Source organism: Centroberyx gerrardi, chromosome 18, assembly GCF_048128805.1.
Source record: "Centroberyx gerrardi isolate f3 chromosome 18, fCenGer3.hap1.cur.20231027, whole genome shotgun sequence".
Taxonomy (NCBI): domain Eukaryota; kingdom Metazoa; phylum Chordata; class Actinopteri; order Beryciformes; family Berycidae; genus Centroberyx; species Centroberyx gerrardi.
In genome coordinates this window covers 24,077,826-24,092,114 of record NC_136014.1, presented here as the reverse complement: position 1 = coordinate 24,092,114, position 14,289 = coordinate 24,077,826, and the positions used below count along the sequence as shown (strand labels likewise).

General features: G+C 39.6%; 1 protein-coding gene across 1 annotated transcript; it reads left to right on the top strand.

Moving 5' to 3' along the window:
* Nucleotides 1-5,523: 5,523 nt before the first annotated feature.
* stxbp6l (syntaxin binding protein 6 (amisyn), like) lies at nucleotides 5,524-13,868 on the top strand. The gene is made up of 6 exons (XM_071904434.2): nucleotides 5,524-5,674; nucleotides 7,802-7,932; nucleotides 9,364-9,685; nucleotides 9,786-9,884; nucleotides 12,013-12,170; nucleotides 13,845-13,868. Exons 1-6 carry the CDS (start codon nucleotides 5,524-5,526, stop codon nucleotides 13,866-13,868), a joined length of 885 nt encoding a protein of 294 aa, XP_071760535.1.
* The last annotated feature ends 421 nt before the right edge of the window (nucleotides 13,869-14,289 follow it).

Here is a 14,289-nt window from a genome sequence, read left to right as displayed (position 1 = left end):
AACTGGAATACAGATAATCAGAAGCAGCCTGACGAAGTGTTTGAGTTCACTCTACGTTTACCTTGTGTAGAGTCGTCCCATGTGTCATGTTGTCATGTTTACATTCACGGAACTGCTATTTTTGTTAGGAATTAAGGAAATAACACTATGACTACTTACTCTTTTAGGTGTCTGAAACTTGGTGGCCAAATATTTGCCTGTTGCCAAGAGACGGGGTTGTTCTCGCACATGTTCATTGCGAGACAACCACAGAAAGCCTGAGTTCAACTGTGATTAATCCCAGTCCAAATGAAGGCACAAATATTTGTACGAACACTGACATGTCGCATTTGATATTTTACTGCACTTTGTATTGAGGCAGCTCGCCAAATTACCACATATCTATCCGACCAGGGTCAAAAAGTCTAAATAAAATACTTAAATCATCAAATAGTTTGTAAGTAATTGTCAGTGTTTGTTTTTATTTACTTTGAGTGCCAGATGGGTGGGGTTTGCCACATAGGACGAAACAATGAGTGCGAGAAAGTGTAAACAATCGCAAGTATTCAGAAGTGAATTAATTACTTACTTGATACTGTCTGAATTGTGCTAATGCAGCTAACCCCACCCGCCTGGTCCTTCCTGTGGTATAAAGCAAACACTGAGAAGTATTTGCTAATACTGTTTGACCCAGGTTTGAGATCCATGGAGCATGAAGGACCCATGCATAATGTTTTATTTCTGACAACTGAAGAGTTACATCTGAGAATATTTTATATACTTTGTCAAATTTATTTATCTATCTTTAAGCATTTGAAAATGATCATTTTCTTTGAGAAATGAAAGTCAAACCACTTATGATTTTGGTTCAAATAAAGCATGATATGGATATGCGCCATGTACATAGATTTGAGCTTTGCTATGATTTAACTGAGATGAGGAGATAGCAGCATGCAGACTGACATTTTAAGCCCACTACAAGATATAAGTTTTAATTAAATGACAGACTGAACCTTTACATCAATTTACACCTAAGGCCAAGAAACATTCAAACTTGCCATGAATTATGTTTGCAATTTTTATTTTTTACATCATTTTGTTGTGATATATTTTACTGTACTGCTTTGCTGTTAGATTTTCTCATGTTCTGTGTTTGTGTATCTCCCTAAGTCTGACCGTCATTATATTTAGGAGACTAACATGCAGGGCAGGAAACTCACTTTTCTGTAGACTTCAGTTTTAGAGAGGTTTCTCAGAGGCAGAGCTGCTCTGGAGGCAGAAGTAATCTCATTGGTTGAGTTTAACCTCAGTGGGCGGAGCCAAAGAACAACAGTTTTTCAGTGCTAGTTAGCAAGTTAGCTAACTGGCAAACTTCAATTGCAAAGTAATAAATTTTGTCAAAATAATAATAATAATAAATAAATAATAATAAAAGAAATAATAATAATAAATACAAAATATGAATGGCAATGACTTTTTTAATTCATTCATGATCTTGGATGTTCAGCAGGCTAACTAGCTAGCTTACCTAGATAGCTATAGGCTAGTATGGCTAGTTTCAACCTAGATAACAGTAGGGCTAGACTGCATTTTTTATTTAGCATATTTCAGATGCTGTTATTTTGTTATTTTGTCAGAGTTGTGGTTCTTTGGCTTCATTGAGATTTAACTCCACCTTTGAGATTATTTCTGCCTCCAGAGAAATGTTTGTATCCCAACTAAAACTCCAATCTGCAATGTTTTTGTCCAGCGGCCACAGTGGTTGGTTCATCCCAAAATTCACCAGCTACTTTCACTATTTATCCAACTAGATGATAAGAATAGAAGCGGACCTCCAGACGATGGTTGGTTACCTGACAAACTGACTGTTACAGCAGACTGCTGGTACCTGCTTGGTGGCTGGTGATAATTCCCATCCTGCTCGTGTGTCATCCTAATGCCTTTAGGCCTCCTGGGGCCAGAAACTTAGCACTGCTTGTGTTCTTAGTTGCGCCCGTCCCTGTTTACATGTCTTACTGTTACACAACATAGAAATAAAGTGATACCTCCTTCCTGTGGAACAGCTTAGGACTTTCATGTGCCATATCTAAGCAACATAGATGTGTGCTCTTAATTTTCCATAGAGATCCTCTGGAAGGGGAAGTAAGAGTACCGTGCCCTGAGGAAAACAAAGTGGTGTTGTGATGTGTGGGTGCTCCACCCTGCTGTATCCCCCTGGTTGCCTTGGACCCTGGCTGGGGTCAATTCCCTTTCACTTCACTCAGCTCTAAATGAAGAGGTCTATTGCAAATTGATATCCATTTCGGGAAAAAAATCAAGGTTGTTGTCATTACCTGAAGTCTATCGTCCAGCGTCTTTAAAATATAGAGGATCCAGACTGTAAAAGTGTTAGCTTTTTGTCAACCAAGTTAATTCAATCAATTAATTTACCTACTGTGATTAGAGAATATACTATGTTTTAATTTTGTGTTATTAATGATTTTGTAAGAGTAAGTGCCAGTTTTTGTTTTTTTTCAAACAATGGATATCTCATTTTGGAAAGAAACTAATTACATAATTATGATCAAGCCTTTATTCTCAAAAAGTTCTTCTGAGGAAAATTGATTTCCTTAATTGACTGAAATGAAAGTGAATTCATCCTGCCTTGCACAAGAGGACACTCTTTTTGCTGTCATGCTCACCCTTTCTACCCTTGGTGTACTGTTCCCTCTTGGATGATGTGGTGCTTTACCTTGGTAAATCTTTGGTTTTTCATTAAAATATATCTCTGCACCTCCCTTCTCATGGTCTCCATTGATTACTTCAAAGATACCTAAGCCTGTGTGTCTACTAGGAATCTCTCGTTACAGTGGTGGCTTAGTTTTTTTTCTTTATTTTCACAGAAGGTTGCACTGCTGCTGTTGCATGTCCCGGACATTGCAGAGATGTTGCATGTTAGTAGCTCTCAGAAAAGTGGTAATCCATGCTATTCTCCTTTTTTTGTTTTTAATTTTGGTGACATCTTTGTTGATCAATGCTCATTTCTGTGGTGTTTCTGCACTGCACTTCCCACAGATCACCTGTCAATCAAACAGTGTGGGCGGAGCTTGGATTTTCTGTTTCTGTTCAGCCATGGTGGCTATATAGAACCTCCTTGGGCTATCACTGCTCATGCTAACTACCCAGTTCTTCTATTTATTTAAAAAAACAAAACAGGAAATGTACAACGCATCACTTCCTGTGTGACAGAGGATTTTTTCCTATAGGAAAGAGCTATCAGGCACCGGGTGTTTAGAACAGTAAATGTAAAAGCTTTCATGAACTGGATATAGGTTGAATCACTACTCATATAATTACCGTAAACAAACGAGACTATCACAGACAAGACTGTCAGCCTCCAGCGGCCTCTGAATTTTCCGGGTCGGATTTGGAGGGAAATCTGCTGGATCGCTTTACGGCACAAAACAGGAAGAGGTTCTGTTCTTCCAGAGCAAGCGGAGCTAAAGCTGAAAGAGTTTCTGGCAGCAGATGGTGGAAGATGTGAAAAACCAATGGAAAAATCACTTCCAACGTGTTTTATCCTCTTCAGAAAATAAATAATGCCGGGGGGGTGGGACAAGTAGAAACATCCTCTTTAGGACAGGAAGTAACAGGGTTTATGGGAAATGTGGTCTGAATTTTGAGAAATACTAGCTAATTCCATTGGTGTGAGATAGAAGATATATATATTGTTTATGGAGATGTTACCAAGGTATCACCATTAACTCGACAATATCTGTTTAAAAATGCTACAAGTTGCCCCTTTAATTACCTACAATGTAGTATAGGCTAACCATTTTTAAAACGCAATTACTGTTCCAGGTAAACTTCCAATCCAGACTTATCTTTTCAAAATACATACAAGAAGGCTTACATACATGAACACGCACATGCAAACAAAATACAGACATTTCATCATCAGGCTGATTTATTTGCATGATAGCCTACTTTATTATTTATAATTTAATTAGCAGCTCTTGTCAATGAGACTGATGTCATGCTTCTTCCTTGCCTGCCATCTGAGCTCCTGTCCAGCACCAGCAGTCTTCACCCACGTGGTTGTCAACTTGTTGAAATAGGATGGACTGTGGTTTGTCTGCGCCTTCACAGCAAGGCACGCCTTTTGGTGTGCTGGGATATAAATTCATGACGGAACTCTTGGACTTTTTATTTGCTTTTATGTTAATTTAACGCTTTAACTAACAAGACTACAGTCGCGCCTGCTGTACTAGAGCTGTACTAAGAAACCCCAGCGTCTGTTTTCTTTTCCTGGCGGAGCAGAGGAGCAGAACAGGTGAGGTCAAATCATTTCGGAGCTGTTTACTCAATTAGCGAGAATTACTGTATAAGACGATGGACTTCAATTATGAATATAGGATATGGAAGGATTAAAACTTTTCATCATTAGATCTTGTTTATTACTGTAATTCGCCTTTACCTGCAGGTATCTCACCTGGTTATGTTTACATTAGAACAATAAACGACAGTAATCCTGTAATAATTTTAGAAAGATACTATACAAATGGCAGAAAAAGTTTTTAAATATTATGCAGATACTACAGGTCAAAAAATGACACAAAATCCTATAAGGACACTATAAACTCACTATTTAGTACGACAGATAGAGTATAAGAGCCTATAGGAATATTATAGTGATATCATAGGAGATAAAAATACCATAAAGAAGGACAAGGGCACTCTAAATTCACTTTTCAGCCCACCATAGGCATACTATCCCTAATAGTATAGTGATTCAATAACTATATATATAATCTTTATTTCATTTTTATGGTGATACCATAGGAGATAAAAAAAACAAACAAACAAACATAAACTATGATAAAGTCACTTTAAAGTCACTATTTAGCTCCACAGACACATTATTATTTCCTATAGGAATATTATAGTGATAGCATAGGAGAATAAAATACCATAAAGAAGGACAAGGGCACTCTAAATTCACTTTTCAGCCTACCATAGGCATACTATCCCTAATAGTACAGTGATTCAATAACTATAATCTTTATTTCATTTTTATGGTGATAGCATAGGAGATAAAAACAAACAAACAAATTATGATAAAGTCACTTTAAAGTCACTGTTTAGCTCCACAGACACATTATTATTTCCTATAGGAATATTATAGTGATACCATAGGAGATGAAACTACCATAAAGTTTGATAAAGTCAAAATAAACTTACAATTGAGCACTACAGGCATACTGTAAGTCTCTATAGGAATATTTAAATTACTGTTTAGGGTTTACTAGCCATAAGGTTGTAAAGGCAGTGACACACAGGGGAACTTTCTGGGCAGCTCTGTTTGTTCCTCTGTGATCAGTTGTTTTAATCACAGAGTTTTTGTTGGCAGAAAACAATTGAATTGATTATTTTACCCTGTGCCTCACTTTGTCTTTTGCTGGGAGCGCTGCCCATCTCCGCTGCCTAAACATTTGTCCAGTGAATCACCGGCCTAACGGGCACAAATCCTCCTCATCCATCACCTGTCTAGGTCTCAGGACTACAATGAACATTCAGTCTGCCATCAACAAAGAGGTCTTCATCCCTCGTGACGAGCGGATGCTGGTGGCAGTGGAGGTGCGGAGGAGGAAGAAGAAGAGGCTGTCCTTCCTGCAAGGAGGCAAAGGGGACTACGCAACTTTCATATGTATTTCAGGTAAAATAGACTTTTCAACTTTTTGTTTATCTGGAGAAGACTTGATGACCATGCATGCTGTTTTTACACCCTGCTATACTTATATACAGTTACAAATATACATATAGGAGCTGCCCAGTTCAACCACAGTCTCTCTGCCTCTGAGCATCTTCACTGGAGCAGTTTGGGTTTAAAGGGGAAATAATTATAATTTTTACTGCCCTATAGCACAAAATGTCCATAATATATGTGTAGGGGGTTGATAGGGATGTTGATTAATACCAGTGACTGAAGGATTACTTGGCAAGGTGCTGAGATTTGTGGCTTTTGAAACTCATTTTCCAGCTCATGCTCTGTTTTGGGGCAAAACACCCCGTACATTGGTGTTTCAAGACACTTCCAATCCCCACTTACTTACATTTTCAACTGTTAAATGGATGAAAACATTTCAGCTACCAAGCCTGAAAAGCCTCGTTTCTCTATTGACAAAGCAGTATTATTTTTAGTGTGGTATTACTTTACCTCTTCACTAGATGTTTGTGTTGGATCGTTGCTCTAATTACCTAGCTAACTTGTTTTAAATGTGATTTGAAAATGTGACTTTGTTGTTTGTGTGAATGTAATGTAAATGTAAATGGCCCCTTTAAATAGCAAATCAACACTAAATCAAATAAGGCAGAAAGTGTTGTTGCACTGCTCTCTGTGGGTTGAAACTTTCAGGCATGTTGCACTTCTGGCCACACCTCAATCAGTGATGTCAAAGCAGGTGTTTTGCCTTTGACAGCTGATGCCAAACAGCTGCTGTGACATCACTGATGGGGCGTGGCCAGAAGTGCAACATGATTAAAAGTTTCAACCCATAGAGAGCAGTGCAACAACACGTTTCTGCCTTATGTGATTTAGCGTTGATTTGCCCTTTAAATGCTTTGCTCAAGGGTTTGATGGCAGTAGTTGAAGGGAAGGATGATGATGATGATGATGATGATGATCCAGTCTACGGATTCAAACTCACAACCTCTCAGTCACAAACCCATTCTCTAACCTTTTTTTAGGCTTTCCCCACCATTCATCAATTTTAGGAATTCAGCCTGGTTTCTTTCTGGAGGCTTAACCCAGTTACTGTCCTGAACAGAAGCATTGTTGAGCGGTTCATCACAGGAGCCGTTTGTTTGGGAGAATACAGGCCTGGAAATCTGAGGAGGGAGCTGGCTCCGACACTGTCAGAGGATATAGAAACTGAACAACTGGACAACTGGACATGGGTCCTATAAGCTAGTGTAGTGTCAGCCACATGCTTTGGTTAGGGTGGCTGGGTAGAGAGGACGTCTCTGAACAGAAAGGTCACAGGTTTGATCCCAGCAGCAGCCCTGTGTCCTGTTGAAGCGTCTTTTCAATTCAAAACTGTCCTGTAAGGGGAATTCGGCTTGCTGACAGGTTTAATAAAAACACATAATAAACAAAACCACAGTAAAAACAACAAGGCAGCGGTAAACATGTCATCTCCCACAAATGTCCCTGTTGGGGCCAATCAGTAACAAATATGTCACCTTGTCTTCAGCTGTAATAGTAGTTTCCCTTTGGGCCAGTCGGTGTAATGTTGAATGCTGGAGTGCAGCGGTGAGATGCATCACTTCCACAAGTTTTGTCAAAATCAGATCAGTGGTGTCTGAGAGTTTTGCGTGTGACACATGAATGATAGAGAGTAGCAAAAAACAGATTCAAGTTGTAGTTTATTACTTATTGAAGAAACCCAGAGGCAGCAAAACATTCATTATTTTACAAGAAAAGCATTTATCACAAAGACTACAACAAGATGATTTGGATAGTAGAAATGAATCTTTTCAGATATAAATCATCTTGCCTTCATCATAAATGATCTTCCCAGGATAAATAATCAAAATCAATAAGATGCATGAAAATTGTATTAACTCTTCTGCTGATGTATTTTTAAATGATAAATGTTTCATTAATCAAGGTGACAGAAATCCAGCTACACTATTTTATTTTTTTATTTTTATTTTAAAAATAATAAGATATTGAAGGCTTTTGATAGTGTTTTTTTATTTTTTTATTTTATTTTTTTTTTAAGCAACCCCATGGTAATATCAAGACAGCCTGATCTTATCTTGTGTCTCTTCATTTCCCCAGTGACCAACAAGAGGCCTCACCAGCTCCTCATTACGAAGGTGAAGCAGTTCGGCGGCTCCGCCTCCTTCACCCGGCGGTCCCAGTGGAGGGTGGAGCAGCTTCGACAGGTCAACGGCATCAACCCCAACAAGGTCAGCAGCACTCCAGAGGGAAAAAATATATCACTTTATTTTGACTTTCAACAACAGACTAAGAGCTAGGTATCAACAAATGCTCAACAAACTGTCTAATTTGTATCAACTAACAGAGGTGGGGACATGACTTATACACGAGTCACAATTTGAATTGCTTGAGACTTGACTTGACTCGGGTTTTGGTGACGTGGGACTCAACTTGTACTTTGATGACTTGAACAGGTTTTTAAAGTCTTGACTTGAGATCTTATGTTTGTGTAAATGACTCAGATTGAAAGTGATGAGATTTGTTCCAGCAGACGACTGAATTTAAATTCTGTTTTCTGAATTTGTATGGAATGATTGAATTTATTGAAGTTGAAACTGATTATAGAAATCAAACTCATGATGCTCTTACCAAGTTTTTATCCTATTAAAACCATATTGCATTGAAAAGTCCTAGATATTTAGTTTTCTTTAAGATATTAAATTGATACTGGACTCTTGATTTGTTCTGACTTGACTTGGTAATCTACATTTAGACTTGAGACTTGTGCCTCAAGACTTGAGACTGACTTGGGACTCGAGCAAAGTTGACTTGATTGAGTTGATTTTTAAGTACGCCTGCTCAAATTACTATCAATCGACTGTTGGTAGACTGACAACAACTTCGGTTAAGGTTAAGTTTAGACACAAAAGAAATGTGTTAGGATTAGGGTTAAGGTTAGGTTTAAGTTTAGCCACATAAATAATATTATAGTTAGGGTTATAGGATAGTAAGGGAATTGACTCATAAAACATTTCCATATGTAGGAATGTGTTTCTTCCTAGCTGATAGTCAACAGATACTCCATTGATGTCTGTTGATTAGCACTTTATAGTCTGCTAGTGGTTGGCTGAAATTGTCTGTTGAGAGTCAACTGACATGTTGCCAGAGAGTCAACAGTGGACATCAGCATCAAGATAATGTGTTAGCAAAAAATACTTTATTTCTGGCAGGTTATTTGTTTACCTTGTACTTGTCTGTTATATCTAAATATTCCTGGGATGCAGGATTATCTGTTACAGCTGTTGTTTGAGTGCTGTGGCTTTGACCTTTGAACTCTTTACTTGCTGTTAACTTGTAATGTTGGCGACTGAGGAATTTCGGCTTATTCTACTAGTGCAGCATGAGGTCGCCATGAATAAAAGTAATGGGGACTTTAAGTTGTATTTCAGAGAAAATCTTTATTTTAAATGTATTGAAAATAAGCAAATCCTAAGCATTGGCATCTATCTTTTTTTTTTTTTTTAAAGCACTGGGGAAAAAAAGTAGAAAAGGCCCATATCTATCATGATTAATATTTTGTATTCATTTTTTAATTATTCTATATCATCCTACAGTATATCCTATTTGCTCCTCCAGCATGTTGTTGAACCTCCTTTGTCTCCCCTGCGCTCTTCTTCCAGGATTCCCCAGAGTTCGACCTGGTGTTTGACAATGCGTTGGACCAGTGGGTGGCCAGCTCCGCAGCAGAGAAGTGCATCTTTGTCCAGATCCTGTACCACGCCTGCCAGACCTACTGGGAGGGGAAGGCCGGCAGCCTGGGCAAGGCCGGGAAGCTGGGCAAGGCGGGCAGGCAGAGGAGACTGAGCCTGGACGGCCGTGAGGCGCAGGCCGGCCCCAGCGACGCACAGGCTCCCCGGTCCAAAAGCCTGCAGGCCAGAAGGAAGAGCTACGCCCCGCCCAGACAGGCCGAGTTCATCAACTGTCAGTCCAAACTCACAGGAGGTACTGCAGCACCATGTGTGGGGTTTCTGATACTCTGTAATTCATATAGTTCATACCTGATAACCCTCATTACTTTGTCTCCTTCTTCTCCTTCTACCAGAGGCCTGCACCATGAATCTGGTCATCTACCGCTGCAAAGCCTTCTTCAACCGTATGAAGAACATGATGGTTGCAAACCAAGGGCGTTCACAGGCTCGAGGTAAAGGTAAAGGAGTTTCGTTCCAAAAGATTTCCACCCTTTGAATAACGCCTACTCTTACAAAATAACTGATTGCACAAAATACGGCCCTGTTTGAAGAGATATGCCAATTAAGACCATACTTGACATAAAATAGCAGTTTTACAGACTGTATCCTCTGTATTTAGAGCTATTGAACAATAGGCTTTAGGTCAGGAATCTCTTCCAAAATGGATATATAGCAAGTTGCTTTATACTTCTCCAGACCATTAAAGTCTGTTTGCAAGAAACGATTCATTGCTCATTGGAGTCAATGCTAAAAGAATACTTGACCAAAAGGAAGCCAAGGCACTCTTCTTTTGTTAGCAAAAGTTAAAAAAGCCTTAAAAGCCTTTATTTTTCTTTATTTTTCTTTTTTTTCTTTACATAAGGTAAATGTAAGGTAACCAATGGAAAAATAAAGCCTTTTTTAACTTTTGTACACAAAAGACGATTTTAAAATAGAACTCATTCACTTTCCCTGCCCAGATTTTCCCTGTGACTTAATGGATTTGAAACAACGGCTTTCCGGTCACGAGTCCCTCCCCCCCCCCCCCTCCCTCCCTCTCTCTACTGCTCTTGTAATGGCATGACTCCTCAAGTCATATTATCCTGGGCTTCTCTCTCTCTCTTGCTCATTTTCACTTCCCCAGCTCTCGGCCGCTGTGTGTTTTGTCTATTGTCCTCCGCCGCGCTTCACCTCTCTGCTGCGGCGGAGAATGGCTCCTCTATGATGCGGCTGCCAGATGAGAGGAGACTTTGTGTTTTATCGATACAATAGCTGGCCTGTAGGAGGCCCGGGGCACGGGGACTGAGGAGGAGCGCGGCGCACCATTGAACCCGCTGACAGGGGGAGTGTAATGGGTGGGAGAGGTGCCAGGCTGCAGCCGGACACCGAGCCACAAAAAAAAAAAAAAACAGCAGCTCTCTGCCTTCAACCTCAGGCGACCTGAGGGACTTGCTGTTAATAATAATAACAACAGTGTGAGACTTTATTGATCCAAGTAGGGAAATTATCTTTTCTCTTGCCCCGCCCTCCCCTCCACAGAGAGGTCACAGAGGGTTCAGTGTCTTGCTCAAAGACACTTCAGCAGGGCGGATGCTTGCTGACACGGGGGCTTGAACTGCCGGTTTTCTAGTTGAAGGATGGTTTCCCTTCTCACCATGTCTCCGTTCACACAAAGAAACGCCAAACGCCGACAAAACGTTGGAAGGTGTACGGGCGGCTTTGGTTCCCGGGCGACCAAAATGAACAACCACTCCCCCTCCCGTTATTCACTGGTCACCTAGTTGCGGTTTTACAGGTGTTCTGTGCTGCAGCGCCTCAAAAGTTGAGCTATTGTGGACTTTTTCCACCCTGCACTGCGAGCAGGTGCGTCCTTCCATTGAAATGCATGGAGTTTAAAGTGTTTCTCTCTAGCAGTGCTTCTCTGTGTGAACGGCCCCAAGGCTGGAAGTAACTAATGATATTTACTCACGTGTGACTGAGTAGGTTTTTTGCGTACTTGGGACTTTTTTGAGTACTAGTAATTTCACTTTTACTTAAGTACGTTTTTGCAGAAGTATATACTTGACTTCATTTTAAACCACCTCCGTTACAGAGGACAGATTTTGTGGCTCTCCATAAGTAACGTCAAGAAACTGCACAGATGTAAATTAAGAAATTGTGGAGCCATTCACAGCGAGAAGAGTAATCAGGCTTTACTTTGTTTGTGCACTTTATTGTGTAATTTCCAAATTTTAAAATTAAAATAATCCAGTGAGAACTCGATTGTACTCGTCCATTTAGAATCACATGGGAAAGATCACAGCTAACAACGGTCTCTTTTCTAAGGGTTAGTTCATTTTAAGCTACTTTTTACTTTTACTTAAGTAGATTTTTACACCAGTACTTTTACTTCTACTTAAGTAAAATATCAGCAAAGCAACAGTACTTCTGCTTGAGTAGGACAGTCTAGTTCTCTTTCCAGTATGCTTGCTTATGGCTCTGCCTGTTGAAAATGTCAGATACTTAGGAAATACATTAAAGGCGCACTAGCCAACTTTGCACATTATATATCGACTACTCGGCCTAATGAACTACTTTTTACCTCTCTGTGTCTATGGACAGGTCAGCCTGGGCAGCGCCCCCCAGGGAGCACTATGGGTAATGTAGTCCACAGGGTCAATGTGGCTCTGGGGGAGCGTGGGGACAGACTGACCCGCGCTGAGGACAAGACTGTGGAGCTGATGCACAAAGCCCAGCAGTTTGCAGACACCACTCACAAGGTGACCTAGCTTCCTGTAATACACCCAGTTTAGTTTATTTTGATCCACAGCCCTTGTGCCTCTTGTTAGGCTGTGACTGTAAAGTAGAGTTTGTTCTTAACTGACCCGCCTGGTTAAAAAAAAAAAAGCTTTCTTGAAAGTTGTAGAGCAGAACAAATTAGTATTTTCTAACACACAACTCTCACAACCGACTAGTTACCAGCTGAAAAAAAAGCCAAACCTTTACTCCCCCAAGTATTTTTTTTCTGTAGCATTCAATTTTCACACCTGGTTGTAGTTCCAAATATCTGTTATTTTATTGCTTATATTATAAGGCCGATACCTTTAGTAGTGTCCTATAACTGTTTGAATCATTCTACAATCACAGGTACATTTCACATCAACCAATAAGTGAAAAAAAAAAGTTTTTCTTTTGTTTTTGTCTCGCGATATCAAATAGTTCTCCCTGTAATTTACCCCTTTAATGAGTAGAATTCACTAATTGCCAAGATTAAGCTCTAAAGCATTCAATTGATCAATTTGTCAACTGTGTTATGGACAAAAGTTTTGCAAATTGAACAGCACAGAAAGAGCAAATTCTGAGATTCCAGATACATTTCTAAAAGATAAATGGTGGTGCTGGTTGACTTTTTATGTTAAAAGAAATCAAGACAGTATACACCAATAAATATTGGTGATTGTTTCAAGTGTTGATTGTATGAAATTGTTTTTACAACCCATGGACATGAAATGCAACCGTAACTATAGAATCGCCCATTTCTCTTTATAATATATTTTATGTAAATATAAGGGAGATGTTGAATAAGTGTTTTAAAGAAAACACTTGGTCGGGTCTGCACTGTGCGACCCTGTCTGTCACCTTGAAAGCACAAATAGAGAATGAGCTCATTCACTCTCATTCAGCTCATGCGACAGGTTTTTATTAATGTCAGTCCTCAAGAAAAACCAATTAGTCGGTCCTTATATTTCCATTTTAATGGGGACACAACCCCGTGCCATAAAACTGAGATTTATGGTGATAAAATGAGAGTAATTTGATTGTGAGGATTAACCTGATTGGATTACATGGAGACTCTTTGAATATCAAACCCTAAAAAATGTCCAAAATGGGAAGTGCTTGGAGGAAGACCACCTGAAGGCATCACAGACACTTTTAAAACCAGTCAAACCAGTGATGATAAACCTCCTGTCTATAAGTAAATAGACAGGAGGTTTATCATCGCTGTCAAGTAAAAACCTTGTATCTCCAAAATGTCAATTTTTCAGAAACTAAGAAAAACAGCTTTGTTTTTAGCTTGATGATGCATTTTTTGACATTATCCAATGCGTTTTGAAAGGATTTCATAAGACCAAGAGGTTAGAGAATTAGAGGAGCATGTAAACCTTCAATTAAAGTGACTCACCAAAATTGAAATTATGAAGTTTTTACATGACAACAGCATTATATGAATTTCTAATTAGCTTGCTGCTCCTTTTTCTCCTATTGCTTTGCATTTTATTCTTATTTTCTATTTATTTATGATATTTTTGTTATGTTTTACTTACTTTTGTCATTTTGTAGCTGTTCATGAAAAGTGTAATTGATGAAGCTAATAGCAGGACTCAGATTTGGTTTGAATCTGTCTGGTTTGTATTGTGATGAGGATGTAGATGACCTCCCTGTTTCCCATGCAGCTGGCCCTGAGGCATTCAAAGTAGAGTCGTGGGTGATGAGTGGAGTCCTCAGCTAAACCTTTAACAGCCTCACTAACGCTGACTGAGGCGATCTGATCTGATCTGAGCCCGGCTAACTCTTCCATGACGACCCGCTCTCTGAGAAGACGACCGGAGGGCGGCGACTCTCAGGCTTTGGACTGTAAATAAACGACTTCATTCATAACTGACCGCAGTGGAGAGGATTACTGCCATGAAATCCAGGTCGAACCCGGCCGTGACCTTTCACCTCTGGCCTACAACCTGAGGAACAAATAATATGAGCCACGATGAGGGTTTCCCATTCACTGATCCACTGGACGGTGAGGCTCCCACTGCGTCTCTGCTGGTTTTAGCTTGTACAAAAAACATATTTATTTGCAGTGATTCACATCATGATTAAAGTCACAATTAAATTAAATATAAC

Excerpts from the sequence above, each read along its gene's own strand:
- stxbp6l (XM_071904434.2), top strand. The coding sequence starts at position 5,524 with ATGAACATTCAGTCTGCCATCAACAAAGAGGTCTTCATCCCTCGTGAC. Across the intron at positions 5,675-7,801 it reads AACTTTCATATGTATTTCAG|TGACCAACAAGAGGCCTCAC; the intron begins GTAAAATAGACT and ends TCATTTCCCCAG. Across the intron at positions 9,686-9,785 it reads TCAGTCCAAACTCACAGGAG|AGGCCTGCACCATGAATCTG; the intron begins GTACTGCAGCAC and ends TCCTTCTACCAG.